Below are 21,374 nucleotides of genomic sequence, written 5' to 3'. Positions count from 1 at the left end.
GGTTGAATAAAAAAACAGAGAGATGTTTCATTAAAATTTAAAATGGCTTCATATTCACTTATTCAGCAGTGATTGAATAAAGACAAATAGATGTTTAATTTAAATTTAAATTGTGATGCTGGTTTTAAGCATAATAATATATTTATTTAATTTAAGCCTCAAAGTCTGTATGTATTTCAAGATATATCTCACATATCGCTCACTCCTTTCAAGAACGTCATAAATCAAAAAACTTGATTTCTCAGGAGAACGTTTTTAAAGTTTAAAAATATAATACAATGTATGAAAAAAAATTATTTAGCCACTTATTCAACTTTTTACTGTGCAACAGATCTTTTTAGGTAAAACCTGAAGGTTTTTTATCCATTTGAAAAATATTCAATATATTTCAAAAAATAATCAGACAATACCTTTTCTTCAAAATGCAAAAACAACACATTCTGCCCTGTAGCGGGTTGATATTAAGTTTAAAATATGCCTCTTTTTCTGGGATATAGAACATTTTCTGGGCATTCCGAAACCATACACAACTGAAAATTGTCAATTTTTGATTTATGACGTTCTTGAAAGGAGTGAGCGATATATCTGATAGATGTCTTAAAAATCATTTCACACAAAGGGAATATGGGAGTCTGGCCATTTACAAGGTTGACAACCTACCATGGCATGATTCAAATGGTCATTTTATATACATATGTGATGTTAAACATTCCCGGAATAGAATATTCATGTGCCTGGATATTTTAAAGTTGTATACACTGAACTCTCTTTTCACGGGTATATTTTTACACAATTTCGGTGCAAAATAAAAGGAGAAAGAAAAATTGAGCAATCATTTGACAATGCGTAATGGTAGTTTGGAATTATCCATCACTCCGCTCTCCGCAGGGATAGGCAGAGAGAATAGAACGCCACACCGATCTGTCTTTGCAAACAATCTTCGCCTCTTCCAAATTCATGCATCTCCTCATACATGCCCGCCGATTATACCGGCTATTATTTATTTTTTTGGTGGAGCTCAAGATAAAGAGTAAAAAATTCATAAATATAAAGAAAACAATAAGAAATTATGTTAAAACATAAGTAAAAAAAATTAAATTAAGAGTAAGAATTCGCCATTTTTTTTAATTTTTAATTCTTCGAGAAATTCTACTTTTGACAAAATGTTAAGGCCCAGCATTCGTTAAATCGTAACTTAATTTTCTCCAAATCCAGGTAACATTTTACGTATTGTTTTTTTTTTTCTTACAACACCGTTTTTGCATTGAAAAAATAAGTTTTCCTTCAAAATATTTGAATAGAAAAGTTATTGAAAGGTAAGGAGTTGAAACAATATATAAAAATATTTTTTTATACACATTCTAAAAACAAAAAATATTTCCAATATACGATTTTTATTTAAATCGGACGTGACCAGACAAATGACCTCTCCGGTGGTCTCCGGTGGAATAAATGCGACTTAACGAATGCTGGGCCTATTGATAAATCAACCACCTCGTCAATGCACCAAGTCACAATATACATAAAGAAATCACCACCATTCATCCGATGTACAATCCAATGCATAAATAAACTCCATAAGGAACGAAGCGTTAAGCTCACCGGCCCGCCATGGCTTTAGAAAAAAATAATTCCAGGCAATAAAGTTGACATGTCTATTATATCCATATTTTTCTTCATCTATGTTAAGATATCAATAAAAAAATCTTCATATAAAAAACTCCTAAGCAGAGCAAATTCAGAATTTGTGAACAAAAATTTGGACACACTTAAAACATTTATGCAATTTTTATATTTTGCATATTACAAGCATTGTCAGCTTTGTAGTATGGTAATATAACACTATCCTTATCATGCATCGTTCACTTTGTCATATCATAAAGTGTAAAAACTAAATGTCAAGTCTACCAGATTTGGAAATACCATTCCATCGTCAGGTCAACAGTAGACAAGACCTAATGATGGAGTGTTATTCCGAAACCGGCAGTAGTGAAGTAGAGTTTATGAGTGGTATTACGCAAAGTAGGACCCCACAAGATGGGCCCCAATTTTTTTTAAATGGAATCCTTGGGAGAATAAAAAAAGGCGTCAGAAGACCTCAAAAAAGATGGTCCGACGACATAGCCGTGGCAAATGGCATCCGACCGAAAGGAATGGAAGGATACGGAAGAGGAGGACAGACGGCTAGAGAAGAAAGAAGAAGAAAAATTACACAAAGTGAACGATAAAAGGAGAGTGTTTACCTAAAAAAAATTAACAAAATATCCAGATGTATTGATGACTAAATAATGCAAGATTTGGGATCCGTTCCTGGTGATCGGAGCGAGGATAAGTTAGGTGATGGAATTAGTTGGTGTTCAGGAGCATGTTTCTGAAGTCTGAATTGGAAAGCTTGGAGGTGTTCTCAGTGTCCTGTTTATCCCCGTTTGCAAGACTGCTGTCGACAACTTGGCTTGGTTTACTGGCCGCACTTGCATTCTTCCGCAGAACGCTCGGGACAAACATCATGGTGCGGGAATGGGTTCTCCTGAAAAACGAGGCAAACAAAACACGTTGAAATAATTTGTCAAATACCGTGTTAACATGTTATTGTCAGCGATTTTTTCATTAACCCTGATCTAATTTACACATTGTTTGTAGAAAAAGCTTAAAAATGTCTTTAACATACTGTTGATAGAGAGCAGAAGATGCTTATAAGCGTTCTTTTGCTGTAGCAAAATTAAGCAAATGCTTATAAGCAGGAGATGCTGGTTACTTATGATACAGCGAGAGATACCAAAAAACATTGTTCAGATCGAATTGGGTTGGCGGTTACTTATTAGGTTATTTGTGATTAGTATACAACCCTAATTAGTATACTAGTAGCCAAATGCGATAACCACTACACTAGAGCAAAAATTGAGAGTTATTTCTGAGAATTTTGTTTTAAGAGTACGATCTGTTCATAGACTAATTACTTGTTCTTCTTCTTGATAATTGCCAACATAAAATTTTGATTTTCACTCACGTTGCGGAGTGTGATGTATGTGAAGACACGGTGCTGCTACTCTGCGGTTCAGATTTCTTTGGAGGGGGGGCACTTAAGGCTACGTTGATGGGTCTACCCCCCACGTCCATCCCATCCGTGCCTTGCAGTGCTGCGTTAGCGCTCTTCTCATCCATATACTCCACGTACGCCAGCCCTTTGGGGTTGCCATTCCTAAGGAATTACAAAAAAAATCATGATAAGAAAAAAGTACTTGATTCACGAATGCTGCAGATTCCATAGACGGTCAGGTGAACAAACTCTTTTATTCTTCGAGACGCGGACCTACAAAAGAGACTCTTAACTGTATCCAAGAAATGGATCCTTCAGTTTTTTAGGCACATTTTTTTGTGTTTAATTTATGACATAAGCCGAGGTACCTATAAAAATGCTCCAAGATACAATATTTCAGTAACGAGTTTCCCTCTCTAATAGAGTGTACTGCTCGTGTTATCAAAATATTTTTTTAATTGAAATTACAATTGGAATTTATTGATAAAACAATAAGTAGACTTAAAATACTAAATAAAAGAAATCAATTTCAAAGTAAAAAAAAATAAACAAAATGTGTGTTAACTATAACGTGTTAACGTGTTAACTATATGTGTTGCGGTTTGTAATTTAAAGGAATGTTAAAATTTAAATTATTTAAATTAAAAATAAAGAGTAAACATAATAAAAAAATAATATTTAAATAGTTTTCATGATCAGGCACCCTACGGATGATATATCAATATTATAGGCGTCTCAACTGGAAATGAAACATATATTGTTTTTTATATGAAAGAAGATGGAAGTATGAACATCTCAGGGCTTACGGCCCGGCATTTTGCCGGCTTAAGCGATCACTTTATACACTCTTATGATGTTCACCATTCTGCCCATTATTGAACAGCCATATTTTGTTTTTACCCTTCGTCAACCAAAAATTGTTTCAATGACTTTGACATATTGCTCACTCCTTTCAACAATGTCACATATCAAAAAACTTGATTATTGAGGAGATTGTTTTTAAAGTTTAAAAATATAATACAATGTATTAAAAATAAATATCAAGCCACTTATTGAACTTTTTACTGTGCAACAGATTTTTTTAGGTAAAGTCTGAATGTTTTTTCTGCATTTAAAAAATATTAATTATATTTAAAAAAATAATAAAACAATACTTTTTCTTCAAAATGCAAAAACAACACTTTCTGCCCTGTAGCGGGTAAACATTAAGTTAAAAATATGCCGCTTTTGCTGGGATATAGAACATTTTCTGGGCATTCCGAAAACATGCACAACTAAAAATTGACAGTTTTTGAAATATGACGTTGTTGAAAGGAGTGAGCGATATGACATTGATATTACTATCAATATTTATATTTTTGTTTTACCCAGTTTTGTTTATTGGATCCAGAGGAAGCCCCCTTCAATGGTGATCAAAACTGTAGAAGAATATATCACTCACTCCTTTTAATGTCATATGTCAAAAATCGAAAATTTTCAATTGTGCATGTTTTCGGAATGCCCAGAAAATGTACTATATGCCTACAAAAGCGCCATATTTTTAACATAATATTTACCCGCTACAAGACAGAAAGTGTGTTTTTGCATTTTGAAGAAAAGGTTTTGTATAATTATTTTTTTTAATATACTAAGTATTTACCTAAAAGATCTGTTGCATAGTAAAAAGTTCAATAAGTGGCTTCATATTTATTTTTAATACATTTTATTATATTTTTAAACTTTAAAAACGGTCTCCTGAAAAATCTAGTTTTTTGATATATGACGTTGAAAGGAGTGAGCGATATATGTTGACATGGTTGAATCAAATTCCACTTTGAGGCTTTTCATAAACAATCAGAATGTCAAATATTGATTGACTTACTTATACATGACTATCCTGATGTCTTTCAAATCTCCATACTTTCCGAAGACGTCTCTCAGCTTGTGGTCCGTGCAGTGATCAAAGGATATGTTCTTCACAAACAGCTTGTTCCTCTCTATTCCGGTCGGGTAGAGGAAGTGCTTCTGCCGGCTGTCCTTGGTGGAGCAGTAGCGGGATATGAACATGGGCCGGGTGCCCAGCAGCGCTCGGTCGTGCGACAGGGCCGCCAAGACAGACTCCTAAAAGTGAATCATGGAAAACTTTGATTAACTCAAAATTGAAGGAACCAAACTCTTAGAAATGTCTCAATTGATTTACTAATAATAATAATAAAACCCTCATCCGCACCCAGTGGTACATAGGGCACTGCGTCATATAAACGCAGTGTTATCTTGATCGTTTACACATGAAGGAAAGGTGATCAGCCCTCCGCTTCAGGTACCAGTCCAGGGTAATATTGAATAAATATTACAGTGAAAAAAATCACTTGTATTTATTTTACCCCCCTTGGGAATCGAACCCAGGACCTCCAGAACGGTAGCCGAGCGTGCTGACTATTACACTACGGAGGCGGACAAATATTTACTACCAAAATTAAAATAACAACGAGGGTGATATTTTTACATTTTTTTTAATTACGGTCATTGTCAACCTTTCCCTTACGGTGCTCAAAACTTCCTCGTGTAACAGTGATATGTATTTTGTACACCATATTAAAATGTGATTTGAAAATGGGAAAAATGTGAATATGTATTCATAAATATTGCTTTTATTGACCAAAGTTAAAACTGAAATGTTACGATTTTGTAATGTTAGCTCTGGTAAGTATCTAAAAAAAATAAAAAAATATACCGCAAGTAACCGCCATAGCTGGCGTAGCAACACAACCACCTTGAAAAACGACTTATGCCTTACTAAAAGGAGTTTAATGCCCTACTAAAAGGACATTATTTTAAGTGGAGGGCTGATCACCTTTCCTTCATGTGTTAACTATCAAGATAACACTGCATTTATATGATGCAGTGCCCTATGCATCATTGGGGTGCGGATAAGGGTTTGAATGAATGAAAAAAGGAGATTGGCGGAAATGCAATATGGCGGCATATCAAATATTCCTGTGATGTACAGCCAAATCCATCAATACCTGATCCAATGGTCGAACAGTCCACGTCATCACATATTATGTATTTATATTTACTTGAGACATTTTGTTGATTTCACTATACCTACTGCGCTGAAACTTTGAAACAACGAGACAGCAATTTAGAACTGCATTTTTATTTTTTTATTTTTTTTTACAAAATACATATTTAAATCATACAAAATAGTTGGTAAATATGTATACAAAACATTTCAAATATAATGTTTCTACCTCTCTAATAAAGTAGATACTTGTGTTTAGAGAGGGAGTTCGTTTTACAATTATAATTTTTTTATATAAAAAGTAAATTAAAACAAAGTTAATTAAAAATAAATAAAATATTCCTTGGTATGGAGTCTAGGTAGGGGTGAGTCGTATATGTTTTTTTTTTATTTAGTTTTAAAGGTTTGATAATTTTCCATAGATTTTAAGTTTTCCAGAAGTTTATTAAAGTTTTTTTTTTTACCTACGTACGTATAATGGTTTAACGCAGCCATACTCAACCTGCGGCCCGCCAAGCTTTTTTGTGCAGCCCCCAACACATTTATTATCAGGAACATGATTTACAAAATCTGGCATTCTATAAATATATAATTGTATATCTTGAGATTTATTTCGACTTTGACGTACAGACATGGAAACCCGAAGAGGATGGTCGTTGTTGTGTGAACATCAGATCTGGTATAGGAGTGTTGCTACTGCACACGCTAGATTTATTCCCGAAAAACAAACATTTGACAGACAAATATGCGCGCCATTATTATTCTGTTTTGGTCATATTTTTATAAATCTCAAATGGTTTTCCAAAAAACGGGGGTGATGGGTTTCATGATATTTTTTGTCATACCAGTATAGTGTTGCGGCCCACGTAGCTTTACAAATATATGTATGCGGCCCGAAGAAAAAAAAGGTTGAGTATCATTGGTTTAACACATTCTTCCAATTATTCATGCCATGATTTGCGCAGTTGATTTGTGAACATGCGACTGACTACAAGCCGCTTGTCGCAAGCTCCGTATTATAATTGCATGCAATATTTCTATGGATAGGACTGGGGTCTTTCGGATTCCCCCCCTTAGGAGCATGTGTATTAAGGTAATTGGAAAGAAGAAGGTTAGATTAATCAGGTTTTACTTACTGCATCTTTGTATACACAATAACAAATGCTTCCAAACGTCTTGACGCCTTTGATCAATCTCATTTCTTCAATTTCCCCGTATTCGCTCAGCTTTGCTCGTAATTCTATTTCATCGACTCTGAAATCAAATGCAGAATAAGTAAATATGAACCAATTTAGAAACCTTGTTCTTGAATCACTAGAACTTCACTAGAGACATCTATTGGTGAGATGTAAAGAAGCTTTTTACTAAGCAGAAACTCTTATATTATATAAGAGTTATAATGAAAATGGTATTTTCTGGCGTTTCTCATGTGTGTGATTATAATCCAGGATTCGGACCTCACATACTAATATAAGAGTTTCTGCTTAATAAAAAGCTTCTTTACATCTCACCAATAGATGTCTCCAGAATAAGTAATGCGGAAGTCAACCGTCTCCCTTGGGAACTGCAGTGTTGCCATCACTGCCGGTGAGGAACCACCACAAATCCGAGCACTGCAGCTTCCTCATCAGATATTGGTCATCACCTCCACACTACATACTATCATCTCTCCACCTCTAAAAGGTTACATGGGCATAGAATAAAATAACAGCTATGTAATTTTTTTCCACATTAAATTTTATTTGACCAGCAACTGCGTTTTGTCGTGATCGACATCATCAGACATCAGACTGTTGTCTAATGATGTCAGTCACGACGAAACCCGGTTGCTGGTCAAATAAAATTCATGTGGAAAAAGTTGAATAGTTGTTATTTTATTCTATAAAATGCAGTTCTCACCAAGAAATGTTCCTATTGGTTCCCACCAATAGGAGCAGAGAAAGTCTGAGGAAAACATGAGGAGCATGGTCAAGTGTGTAAAATACTTGTTCAGGTCAGGAGTCGGAATAATCGGCAGGTATGTTTGAAAAGATGTGCGATTGTGTAAGAGGCGAGGATTGTTTACCAACACAGAGTGGTGTGGAGTTCTATTCTCTCTCAATTTGAAATTTTAAAAATGTCCGTACCTGAAGTCCAAATTGCTAATAAACGCCGTTCTATTGTTTTTCTCTTCGTCCTCGACAATTAGTGAATTTTTCTTGAATGCTTCGTAGCCGGGTGGCGGTGCGCACGACACGCCATCTTTGTTTTCTGGTTTTAGGCGCTTCGAAGGGGAATCTTAAACAAAAACATGATTATGAAACATCTCCGATCAATCTACTTTTTTTTGTTAAAAAAAGAGTAAAATTTGTGTTTTTATTATTTACACAAATATTTCATTATTTTTTTACTGATTTGGCGTTTAATTTGTAGAACTCCATTTAAACTTATGTATTAATTTTAAATCAAACACAGATTATTTGATTCTACTAAGTTGTATTTTATTAACAAAAACACATAAAAAATTAAAATTGTGACGAATGACATTCGTTTGATAGTGCCCTAACAAGGCAAAACAATTGTCACGATATTAATTTTTTATGTGTTTTTGTTAATAAAATACAACTTAGTAGACTCAAAAAATCTTTGATTTAAAATTAATAAATAAAACAAATATTTCAATTTAATTTCTTGAATGTTTTTTTTGTGGCACATTTTAGGATTCAGGTTTTGGTAAGGGAATGTAATTAATTATATTATAGTATTATTAGAGTATTTTAATGTTTTAGAATTTAATAAACCCTGATGATAACAAGGTTCTTGTCGAAACCGGCTGGTTAAAGTGTCCTAATAATAAAAAAATGGTTAAAACAAGGTTGTTTAATTTAATAAAGTTAAAGGTGGGAACTGACCAGAGCATTTCGTCGTAACGTAACATTCGCGGCGAGCATCCGAACATCGGATGGAGTACTCGGAACGAGCTCGGCTCGCTGTACTGACTATACGAATGCTCGCATCGTAACGTGTTAATTAAAGAGAAATATTTGTATTTTTATTATTTACACAAATACTTCAATTTCATACTATTTATGTGAGCCTTAGCGGGTCATTATTAGAAATAGGTATCAAATTGTGGTAGAGTGGGTTAGAACCGGGGCGGACAGAAAAATTAATAATATTACTTACCCTTGCTATCATATTTCCTTTTGGCATTATTCACGGTGACTTCCTTGGAGCTGCCGCTACCGTCGTCCTCCTTCTGCACCTTGCTGGCACTGCTCACCCCGTCCTGGTCCTCCAGCTTCCTCTTCCTCCCGGCGCCCCCGGCTGCGGTCTCGTCGGGCTCTGACTCCTCGCGCCGCCGCGGCGCGCCGGCCGACTGCTGCTCCCTCGGCTGCGCCGCCGTCAGCTTGACCTTCTTCTTCTTCTTGCCCTTGGAGCCCGGGTCGACGTTCTGCCGGGCCTGGAAGCGCTGCTGGCTCTGGGCCTTGTAGCCGCCGTGGCCTTCTTTGCTTTTCATTTTGGCTTGTTGCTCGTCCCATTCTTTGGCTTTTTCCTATATTATAAAGAAAACAAACAAATTCAAAATAATGAAAAGTGAATGTATTCTTTATTTTTTAATATTTTATGATTAAGTATACGCAACATTGTTGGGTAATATATCCAAAATTAAACAAGGTTTATTTGGTTGAATTCTACATTTATTTCTTCTTCTTCTCCGTCTTATTCCTCATTGCTGAGGGTTGTGACCCTTGCAGAAGCAATGACTTGTCTCCAGTTATCCCTTGACTGCGCTGCACGTAGCGCTCCAACCACTGAGGTGCCTGCTGCTGCCTTAATTTGATCGGTTCATCGTGTGGGGATCTTCCTCTCCCTCTCTTTCCCTCCAGGCTACCGATCACAAATAGTCGTTCCAGGCTATCCTCGTTGCCACGCGCAACGTGTCCAAAGAACTGGAGAATCCGTCGGGTACAGATATTGGCTAGAGTCAAGGCATCTAAGCGTAGTTCCTGGTGAATGGACTTTTTACATTTATTTATTTATATATTAATACGTGACGCATTTCGTCTTCTTAGGACATTATCAAACACTCAATTGTCAAACAATGTTTGATAATGTCCTAGGAAGACGAAACGCGTCACGTATTAACATATACACAAATAAATGTGGAATTCAACCAAATAAACCTTGTTTAATTTTGGATATATTACCCAACAATTCAATGTGGAATTCTACCAACTGTCTGCAGTTACAATAAATAAGTATACAAAATACGAAATGTGACTACGTGTAGGCACTTCTTCTTTTTCTAACCCTTATCCGCACCCAATGGTGCATCCCTATTGACACTGCCACTGCATCGTATTGACGCAGTGCTATATTGTTTGTTACTTATATGAAGGCAAAGTGATCACTCCTGCGCTCAGGGACCAGAGTAATATTAAATAAATATAGAGTGTAAAATGACTAATACTGAATCACTGCTGGCTGACCACTTTTAAGTATTTGAAATACTTGGTTGTGCCAAGTTCTTTTCGTGTATTCAACAAATAACACTGTGTCAATAGGATCGGCACCCAATGGTGAAAGATGTTTTCAACAATGAACCCTCTTCTAACTCTCATCAAGCAATCCCACATCTCACTCGCATATGTAATATGGACATACTACTGTGTCGATACGATCGGCTCCCAATGGTGAAAGATGTTTTCAACAATGAACCCACTTTTATCTTTCATCAGACAATCCCGCATCTCACTCGCATATGTAATATGGACAAAGCACCGTGTCGATATGATCGGCACTCAATGTTTTCAACAATGAACCCTCTTTTATCTTTCATCAGAAATTCCCGCTTCTCACTCGCATATGTATTATGGACATAGCACCGTGTTGATATGATCGGCACTCAATGTTTTCAACGATGAACCCTCTTTTAGCTTTCATCAGATAATCGCGCATCTCACTCGCACATGTAATATGAGCACACTCACGGCGCAGAGGCGGTTGCACTCCTGCAGCGTGTCGAGCGTGCCGTGGTCGCGCTCCATGGCGAGCCAGGCGCGCTGCACGCGCGGGTCGGCGCAGTTGCGCACGGCGCGCCGGAAGCACGCGCGCGCCCGGCTCACCCCGCCGCGCATGCGCTCCAGCGAGATCAGCTCCAGCCAGAGGCCGCCGCGGAGGCGATTGTCCCCGTATTCTGCAATAAATTCAATCACAAAGTCAAGATTTTTTAAACTTTATAAAATTAAACAAATTTGTTTCAACCACTTTTTTATTATTAGTACACTTCCACACACTCCGTTTAATAAATTCTAAAACATGAGTTTTTGGTAGGGGAATGTAATTAAATATGAGTATTTTAATGTTTTAGAATTTAATAAACCCTGATGATGACAAGGTTCTTGTCGAAACCGGTTGGTTAAAGTGTACTAATAATAAAAAAGTGGTTAAAACAAAGTTGTGTAATTTTATAAAAAAGTTTATAAAATGTGCCACACAGTATCTGTGAAAAATATTCAAGAAATCAAGATTTTTTTACCGAATTACTGCCATCAATATTTCAATGGTAATTGTCATATTGATTGATAACTAATTGTGTATACTGTAATAACAGCGGCGTGCACAGAGTTTTTATTTAGGGTAGGATTGGGTAAGGATAAGGTATATTAGGCACTGGTCGTGTTTCTATATGGAACGCGAGTAATCCAGGATATGCACTGCTTTTCTGCCTGTATAGAATGAACACCTCTGTGTAATAGCATAAACAGATATTGTATAACACATGCAGGGATTCTTCTACACCTCTAGCAATAGTATTCTTGCATATTTTCGATTTCAATGTATTTTAATGTATAGGCTTTAAATTTTAAGATTGTAATGTGTATATTAACTGTAAATAAATTTAATTGAATTGAAATTAAATTGAACACGGTTAACTTGTATCATGCTATATTGCAACCGTGTTATACGAGACCTTATAATGTATTTATATAAATTATTACTTTATTTCATAAACCGAGTTGTATCGAGTCTTGTGTTGTATCAAAACCGTGTTATACTAGTACATATTTCACTTCAAATTGGACATTTCACAAACCAAATTGGATGTTACATAAAACAAATTGAACGTTTGATTGTATAAGAACTCACCAAAAATCTCATCGAATAGTTCCTTTCCGTATTCATAGTCCTTGGTGTGCTGGTATTCCACTCTCGCCCAGAACTGCAGAATCACAAACTCCGTGTCGGCAGTGTCGCCCCACATCTGGGAACAGATTTCATCCCGATCAGAATAAGGTTGGACAATTTAAAAGGAATAATTATAATAAAAATAGTGGTTTAATTAATATGTAGGTTGCTACTATAGTTTTGAGATATAATAATAATAATAAATATTTATTCCAGCTTGACTAAGTGGTGGGTGCAATACTTAGTCAGCCATATATGTTTTACAACAATTTTATAAAAAGAAATAAATATTACAATAATAAATAAATAAATAATAAAGAAAAGAAACCGCGAAAGAAAAACAATTAAAAATAAAGTAATTTTTTTGGAGAGATGTAGTAGATGAAGATCAATCAGCTCGCTGGCAAACGCAGCACTGTGCTCCAGTGCCGCCACATGTCCAGCCCCCATCTGTGCTCCACAAGCCATATGACAACAACAGTGTGAACATGTCAAATCTGACATTGTCATCATAAAGTTTGCCATTTTTAATTGTAAACGTACTCAGAAAGTTTTGTCATACGAGTGATGTTTGTGTTGTTTACAGATACTTGAAAACTTAATTTTGTTAAAAAAAAATGGAACTAAATCGAACCCGGGAACTCCAGTATGGTAGACAAGTGTGTTGACCATTACACTACGGAGGCGGAGAGTATTTCATATACAGCGATTATTTTTATACCTGTCCGAGGTTGTCCCAGGAAAGTCGGAATGTCTTTCGAAGTCTGTCGACTTCTTCGGTTGAGGAAAAGTCAGTTTTCCTCCTCAGAGCCTCCAAGTAACACAGCCAAATGGCCACATAGTCGGGGGCCGAGTGAAAACCACTGTATAGTGCAGTCTCGAACTCCGATTTTATCTACAAATAAGCAATGGAGATATTAGACCGACTCGATTCCCTCGATCTGAAAGGATCAAAATTTGGAGGGGCATTAGTCTTAGGTTTAAATGAGGCGATGCCCAGCAAGTTACTAATTATTAGCAAAAATTATCTAAATGCGTCATGATAATTCCAAGAGATTTCTGTACATATTATGTCATAGTTGTCATGTTGTGCCTTAATCAAGCTCGCCTCTTTTACAAGGCATCAGGTTCGCGCCGCCCAGGACGACCACTGATGACAATTCGTCGGCAGTTCTCGTCAGAACTTCGGGACGCGGATCTGACTTGGGAGGATGCAATGGAGCTGGCAGCCGACAGAAAAGCCTGGAGACAGTTTGTGGACTCCATATGCTCCACCTAGGGAGTGGATATGGTTTAATATATAAAAATAAATAAATAAATAAATTGAATTGAATTAAACGAACGAACCCGCTCCAAGTCGTGGCCCATCCTCTCGATGTGGTGCAGCTTGGTGATCCAGAGGCTGTGGTTACGCGGGCAGCGCTTGATGACCTTCTCGATGACGCGCAGGCACTGGTCCTCGGAGCAGCAGTCCCGCGCGAAGTGCACGTACTCCTCGCAGAGCGCGTCGCAGGCGGCCGAGGGCCCCGGCTGCAGGCGGCTCCAGGCCGCCGAGCACTCGGAGGTGGCGCGATCGTACAGCACGCCCATCAGGCTCTTCAGGCTGAACTCGTTGGGCTCGGGGTACTCGTCCGAGAGCTTCTTCACGTGCGAGATGTAGCGCTTGTACACGTTGCACTTCTCCTGGATTTCTCTGCACACAAAAAATACACCGATTTAACAATCCAACAATCCATATGTCAGCTCCTAACTATTCTTCTTCTAACCCTTATCCGGGTGCGGATAAATTATCTGGTCAAATTATAAGGTTAAATAATAAAAATTAAAATGGTATTTTCTGGCGTTTCTCGTGTGTGTGATTATTCTCCAGGATTCGGACTTCACATACTAATAAAAGAGTTTCTGTTCAGTAAAAAGCTTCTTTTCATCTCACCAATAGATATCTCTAGCTTAGCTAAGTTCTAGTGATTCAAGAACAATGTTTCAAAATTGGTTCATATAATAAATAGGTTGTTTCGATAAATAAAACACTTACTCGGATTCACTGCCTGGAACTATTTCGAGCTCATTCTCAAAATCCATTAGGTCCTTTAGGATCTGACCCGATATTGTATGGGTCTCCTCAATCTGAAAATAAAAAAAATATACATTTCTACCTAAAAAAAAATGGCAATCAAAAATAGTGTCAAACACAAGAATACAATTCAATAGTTATAATTATGGTCAGCTAATAGAGGGCCTGTGGAAAAATTACAAAGACAGAAAATTTGTCAAACATAGGTTTGGTTGTTACATCGCTCACTCCTTTCAACAACGTCATATTTCAAAAATCGTCAATTTTCAGTTGTGCATGTTTCCGGAATGCCCAGAAAATGTACTTTATCCCAGCAAAAGCGGCATATTTTAAACTTAATATTTACCCGCTACAGGGCAGAAAGTATTGTTTTTGCATTTTGAAGAAAAGGTATTGTTTTATTATTTTTTTTAAATATACAAAATATTTTTCAAATGGAGAAAAACATTCAGGTTTTTCTTTAAAAATTCTGTTGCACAGTAAAAAGTTCAAAAAGTGGCTTGATATTTATTTTTAATACATTTTATTATATTCTTAAACATTAAAAATGTTCTCCTGAAAAATCAAGTTTTTTGATATGTGACGTTGTTGAAAGGAGTGAGCGACATATTTAAATATATATATATTAATATATACAGTATAGTTTATACTATCCATTTATTTTAATCTTTCCCTTATGGTGATATGTATTCTGGACACCATATGAAAATGTGATTTAAAAACGGTAAAAATGTGAATATACCTAAATGGTGATTTTATTGACCTTAGTAGAAGTTGAAATGTAACAGTTTTGTATAACGTTAGCTCTGATAAGTATCTAAAAACGAGAAAAAAATACATCGCAAGTAGCCGCCATAGCTGGCGTAGCGGCCGACCACCCTGAAGGACGACGTGCGCACTACTAAAAGGAGATCAGCAGAAACAGTATCATGCCGCGTGCATATGTATACAAAGCACGGCACGCACGCACTCACTGAGAAACGTTTGTGTATTGGTAATTCTGTCCCTGTTTTTTTTTCACAAATTATTTATCTCTGTCGCTGCAAATGAATGGGTTTATATTATATTATAATCGAAACCAAAAAACCGAATCGCAAAATACAAGGGTTTGAAAATGTATGATGAGATGCCTGAATGTATGAAGAATGAAAAGTCTGAAAGAATTTTAAAATAAATGTTTTGTTTTTGTTTGTTTAGAAGATGTAAATATATATATATATATGACGTAAATTAAGTGTAAATATTACTTTGTATTAGTTGTAATATAAACTAACTAAAGAAATAAAGAAGAAAAAAATAGTTTTATGTAACATGTAATTTGTATTATGGAGGAATACAAAAATTCTGAGCCCGTATCTATTATATTTTATAATCTTCTTCTTCTCTTTTTCTTCTTGGTGTAGGCCTTGTGACCTGTTTTTAAGAGGGATTAGCCTCCTGCGATGTCGATTTCCAGCTATCGATCCATCTCTTTGGTGGTCTGCCCGGGAGTCGTCTACCATGGGGTATTTTATAATTGATATTTTCATTATTAACCCTTTCCACTCTGACCATTTTTTCTCATAACTGATCAGCTACTCTGATAAAAAAATGCAACATTTTTCTACCATTAAAATAAATATTTTAGTTCCCTAATTTCGGGACACTCTGTCTGGCAATTCATATGACTATGTTAATTAAGATTAACTGTATTTATCTGAAATATTTTTTGGTAGAATATACTTGGGTGATAGAGAAATCAGTGATTAAAGTTATACCTGCGCCGGGCCAGACATTGTGGCCTACGGAGCTGCCTACTATAATCATACGGGCCAGAATGTCTGGCCTACAGAGTGGTAAGAGTTGAAAAACGAATTGTAGTAAATACATATCGCCGGGAAGGGAAGGAAGAGCTTTTACCGACATACCTTTTTGACTCTCTCATCCAAATTGGGAATGTAGCCTTTCATGGACTCCGCAAATGACCTGAACTCATCGAGGGTCTTCTCCGAGGTGAACAGCGGCCTGGACAGCTGATTGTTGAACAGTTCAAATACTCTCATCACCTGATTCGCATAGTCCACCGAGGATAGTGCAGACGCTGAACTGGAAATTCAATCAAAATTAACAACATTTTGAGTGTGTCCAAATACTTGTTTATCTCTATCCAAATCTATTATCATATAATTTTTTAGAATTGGTGAATGTAAAGGTGGAGACTGACCGGAGCATTTCATCGTAACGTAACACGTTACGATGCGAGCATTCAGGCAGTCAGTACACCGAGCCGAGCGCTCCATCCATAGTTTCGGATGCTCGGTGATGCTCGCCGCGAGCAAAGTTACGACGTTATGTTACGACGAAATGCTCCGGTCAGTCTCCACCTTTAAATGTGTGTACTTCTATATTCTTCTTAATCTTTGTTGAAAAGTGAAAAAATTACATAGTATATATATATTTATATATTCTATAGGAGTAGAAAAGGTCAACCTACTTGAGAACGGAGAGATGCGCCAGCTCAAACTCCTTGGCAGTGTCCCAGAGCATGGCCCCGTCCATGGGGTCGGAGCCGGCAGCCTCCAGGGCCTGCGGGATGATGGTCCTCGCCTCCTCCTTGCCCCCGCCCATGCTCATGGCGCACCATTCCATGTAGATAGAGGCGGCTGGAATCACCAAACAATTAAGTTTATTTAGCATTTGTTATGGTGGGGACTGACCGGAGCATTTCCTCGTAATGTAACATTTGCGACGAGCATCTGAACATTGGATGGAGTAATCGGAAGGAGCTCGGCTCGCTGTACTGACTATACGAATGCTCGCATCGTAACGTGTTACGTTACGACGAAATGACTCCGGTCAGTCCCCAGCATTATGAACAATCTTAAAATAAATTACTTTTAACCCTTTCCGGCCCTATGTCGAATGTCATTCGACATTTTTTTTCTTCATCAGTTTAGTGTTAAAATACAAGCAAACATATTTTTTTCTTACTCGCATTTAGTGTGTGGTATACTGGGTTGAATGATTTTTATAAACACTAGAATGTGTAACTTTCTACCTGAGAACGATACAAAAGGTTTGTTTTGGGGGCTGGCTCGGTACCCGTCACTCGGATGTCCGGCTACCGGCATCAGTTACACTCGACCTGTGCGCATGTGAGCAGCAGTGATGACAATTCCATCCACAATAGCCCACGTGTATGGAAAAATGTTACGCGCAACGAAAAATTCCTGGAGGTAGGAAAGAAACCCGATACATTTGCGTCACTTACGAGAGAAAGCCCGGCCTTTGCATCGGTGACTGTTTTCACCGATATCATACATTAGATGTCTATTAAATGTAATAATAAGAGACAAGATTGTATACATTCAAAATAAAAATAGTGTAGTTTTATTTTTAAAAAACTTGGATGTATTGTTTTACCCTGTAATGCTGTAAATCTATTGTGGACCTGATGGAATTTTTTTTAAAATATGGACCGGAAAGGGTTAACAATATTAATATTATTATTATATCGGATACTGGATTATTCTCCCTATGGATAAGATGTCAATTTTAAAGGTATCTCAACTTGAAATATTAATTTTATTTTTTTAAAGGAATAGGCCGCAAAGCCTCTATTTTAGAAGCTTATCTGCAGGTAGGATAGTTAGGAAAGGGAAGGTGTATGCGAAAAGTACATTAAAAACACCCGGACTAATAAACATAATGAATATTTCTTTAATTGATTTTGCAATTGGCGGGAATCGAACCCCACAAACCAAGTTATGCAGTCGAGCGTGTACCCAACTACGCCACGGCGCCTATCAAAACATGTATCATTCTGCCCTTTTATTTATGAAAGAAGATGAAAATCTGAGCATCCCAAGGCTTACGACCTAGAATTTGGCTGGCTTAAGCGATCACTTTGTATTATAACTGATCATAACAAACAATATATACAAATATACAAACAATATAACAGAATATAATATAACAAACCCTATACAAACCCTATAACAAACCCTTAACAATATTTACAAAAAATATAACTGAATACAATATAACAAACCCTGAAGAGGGCAACAGGTTGTTGCCGAAACTAGTTGGTTATTAACACACTATCTGCGGGCAGATTCGCGCTCATAATAGAGATAAACATCTCTGAAAAGAAGTGATAACATTTAACCATAGTGTATACATCGATATGAGATCAAAAGATGCCGCAAGTCATGCGTAAAAATAACTTACACGCAATTTACGACGAGTCGAGTGAAAAGGTAAAATTACCCTTCCCGCCCAACACCACCAGTCGAGTGAAACAAAAAAATTACCTTTCCCGCAGATAGTGTTTTAATAAAATTTTAAAAAGTGAGTGGATCAAAAAACAACAAACAAAGTCTTCTTATTTCTCCAAATAATATTTTACAATGATCCACAAAATTAATCTAATGTGCAAAGGCAAATAGCCGCAAGTTAAAAACAGTAGTTTTGAGATAAACGAGTTTATATAATGCTTTTTGCCAATACATGTATCAAATTAATACAATTTTGCGGCTATTTGGAAAATTAATACATATCTGTGATTTTATATGATAGAGGCTAGTTATAAGAATGCTTTGAGCCGTGTTAATCCAAACAGCCGCAACTTGAGTTACCTTTACACATTAGTAATGCTTTCAATAATAAAAATTTTAAAAAAGATTTATACACTTGCGTAACGTTGACAACTCACAGTAGCAGTCGAGGAAGGCGCTGTCGAAGAGCTTGTATATCTGGTCCCGGCCCTCGGGGGTGGTGACGGAGGCCACCTCCATCTGCAGCCAGGCCAGCCACTGCTTGGAGGCCAGGGGGTACAGGTCGCTGAGCCTCTCGTACACGCTGCGCAGGCGAGACCTGTTGCCCAGCTGCCTGAGATGCAAACAAAAAACTTGTGTATAGTGGTATGACGTTGAGTTAGGTACCGCGTTATCGGAGGGAACATTATTTAATTTTTTATTTATTTCTGTACAACATTTTGAGTGTGTCCAAATACTTGTTCAAAAATCTGGATTATCTCCAATTATAGGAGTTATATTTCATGGTATTATTTTTTTTACTGTTGTCAGCCCCGTAAATGCCCAGACCTGGATATTCTTCTTCATCTTAGAATTTTTAGTTACCTTATATTACATTTAATACAAACTATTTTTCACACTTAATTTACATCATATATATATTTACATCTTCTTACAGTAAACAAAATATATATTTTAAAATTCTTTCAGGGTATACTAATCACAAGTAACCACAAACCCAATTCCGACCTATACAATGTTTTTAGCGTCTCTCGCGCTCTACCAAAAGTAAGCAAATAGAACGCTTATAAGCATCTCCCGCTCTCTACCAACAGCATGTAAAAGACACTTTTAAGCGTTTCCCGCAAACAATGTGCTAACGCAGGGGTTCCCAATCTTTTTCAGCCCGCGGCACACTTAAAAGTTTAGTATTTTGTCACGGCGCCCTACTTTAGTAAGCTATTTGGAATAGATAATCTGACTATATATATATGTATATACATACATTATAGTCGAAAGAAATAGGTACCTACAATAATAGTAGTTGGGTAGAAAGATGCTAGCTCTCAAAAAAGAAATTGTTGCTTTATAGGTACCCAAGAATATTTGTAATTTCGGATAATGATAGAAGATCGACTCGCGGCGCCCCTTTTTACTTTCTACGGCGCACCAGGGCGCCGCGGCGCACACTTTGGGAACCCCTGTGTTAACGTAAAAGAAGAATATGAAGAAAAAAATACAACAACGGATTGATTGAGATAAGAGTCTGATGGATGTGTAAGTGTTTACAGGACTTGTTCTTTTAATGGCGATAAAACCAAGCTTAACTGCGTAGGTACTTACTGAAGAATGGAGATCAGATCAATGTGATTTTTGTAGACATAAGGATTTTCAAAAATCTTGTCCTGGATCGCGGTAACTTTTTCTTCCAGAACAATATCATCCTCGTCTTCAGATGTTATCGATTCATCCTAAAATATTCGTGACAACAATTAAAATACATACTGTGATGTTTGAAAAAAAAAGTGACATTCAAATGTCAAATAAAAATACACAATGAAAATGCGTAGTATTTTATAGAATATGATACAACAGCTGTAAAAGTTATCATCTATAAGTAATTCATATTAATTTGACAAAAGAAACTCCCCCGTATGCGACATATGAACCAGTTCGCGTTAATGCACGCCAAAATAATTTTATAAGGTTATATAGATATTTGTACATACGTCGCTGTCATCCTTTGCGACATCTAAATTTGCGTCTTCCACATCTCCGTCGACGCTCAACTTTTCATCACTTTCAGAGGAATCATCCTCCACGCGAGCCATTGCGATAAAATACCTAAAATAATAAATCTAGCGTTTTTTTTTACGCGAAAATAGTGTTTATTTCTTCAGCCCCCCGAAACTACACAATACGGAGTAGAACGAAACGCCACTACAAGCATACCAACTGACATATAAAATACACTTTTTTATATATAAGTAGGTACTGTAATTAACCTGTCGATGTTTACATTTTGGTTTTTGATCCTAAACGATGCTTCAGAATTGAAAACAAAAATTGTTAAAAGTATTTTTTTAATTGTAGATCGTCGAACTTAATTCTATTGATCCCAATTTAATATTTCTCTAGCATTGATTTTAATAACTTGAAATATATAGAACTAGCGACATCCGGAGCATATGTAAGACGGAGGATATCGTGAGGTGGGGACGATAACGAAGGCGATACTGGAATGAACACATTAACATAATGTCAAAAGACAGACTTCCACGTATCGCCCTTCAAAGTAACCCTGAAGGACGCAGACCCCTAGGCAGACCTCTGAAATGATGAAAAGACAGCTGGGAGTCAACATCCCAAAAGCGACATACGGAGGCACAAACAGATGCCTAGGATATCCAAAAAGAAGAAGAAGAAGATTTTTTTTGTTTATTTTACATTTATCGTTTTTTTATAACAAGCATAAATAATATATTCGTCCCACTTTTGAGATAACATTGATGGAATAAAGGGAAAAATGAGAATAAAAATGGAATTCATACTTTCTGACTTGTTTTTCTAAAT

At 36.6% G+C, this 21,374-nt stretch overlaps 1 protein-coding gene across 1 annotated transcript; it reads right to left on the bottom strand.

Annotated features, from left to right (window-relative positions):
• Positions 1-1,000: 1,000 nt before the first annotated feature.
• Positions 1,001-20,745, bottom strand: LOC148309671 (spliceosome associated factor 3, U4/U6 recycling protein-like). Its single transcript, XM_088259671.1, has 16 exons — positions 20,531-20,745; positions 20,145-20,272; positions 18,980-19,155; positions 16,760-16,928; positions 16,194-16,371; positions 14,248-14,339; positions 13,560-13,905; positions 12,934-13,107; positions 12,174-12,288; positions 11,015-11,220; positions 9,207-9,576; positions 8,168-8,318; positions 7,178-7,295; positions 4,899-5,137; positions 3,008-3,199; positions 1,001-2,527 (listed from the first exon to the last, which is right to left on the bottom strand). Exons 1-16 carry the CDS (start codon positions 20,630-20,632, stop codon positions 2,347-2,349), a joined length of 2,937 nt encoding a protein of 978 aa, XP_088115797.1. The 5' UTR covers positions 20,633-20,745; the 3' UTR covers positions 1,001-2,346.
• Between the last annotated feature and the right edge of the window lie 629 nt (positions 20,746-21,374).

Source organism: Brachycentrus maculatus, unplaced genomic scaffold, assembly GCF_059751285.1.
Source record: "Brachycentrus maculatus isolate JH-2025_06_01 unplaced genomic scaffold, ASM5975128v1 h1tg000119l, whole genome shotgun sequence".
In the NCBI taxonomy this organism is placed as follows: domain Eukaryota; kingdom Metazoa; phylum Arthropoda; class Insecta; order Trichoptera; family Brachycentridae; genus Brachycentrus; species Brachycentrus maculatus.
This window is presented reverse-complemented; position numbering and strand designations above follow the sequence as displayed.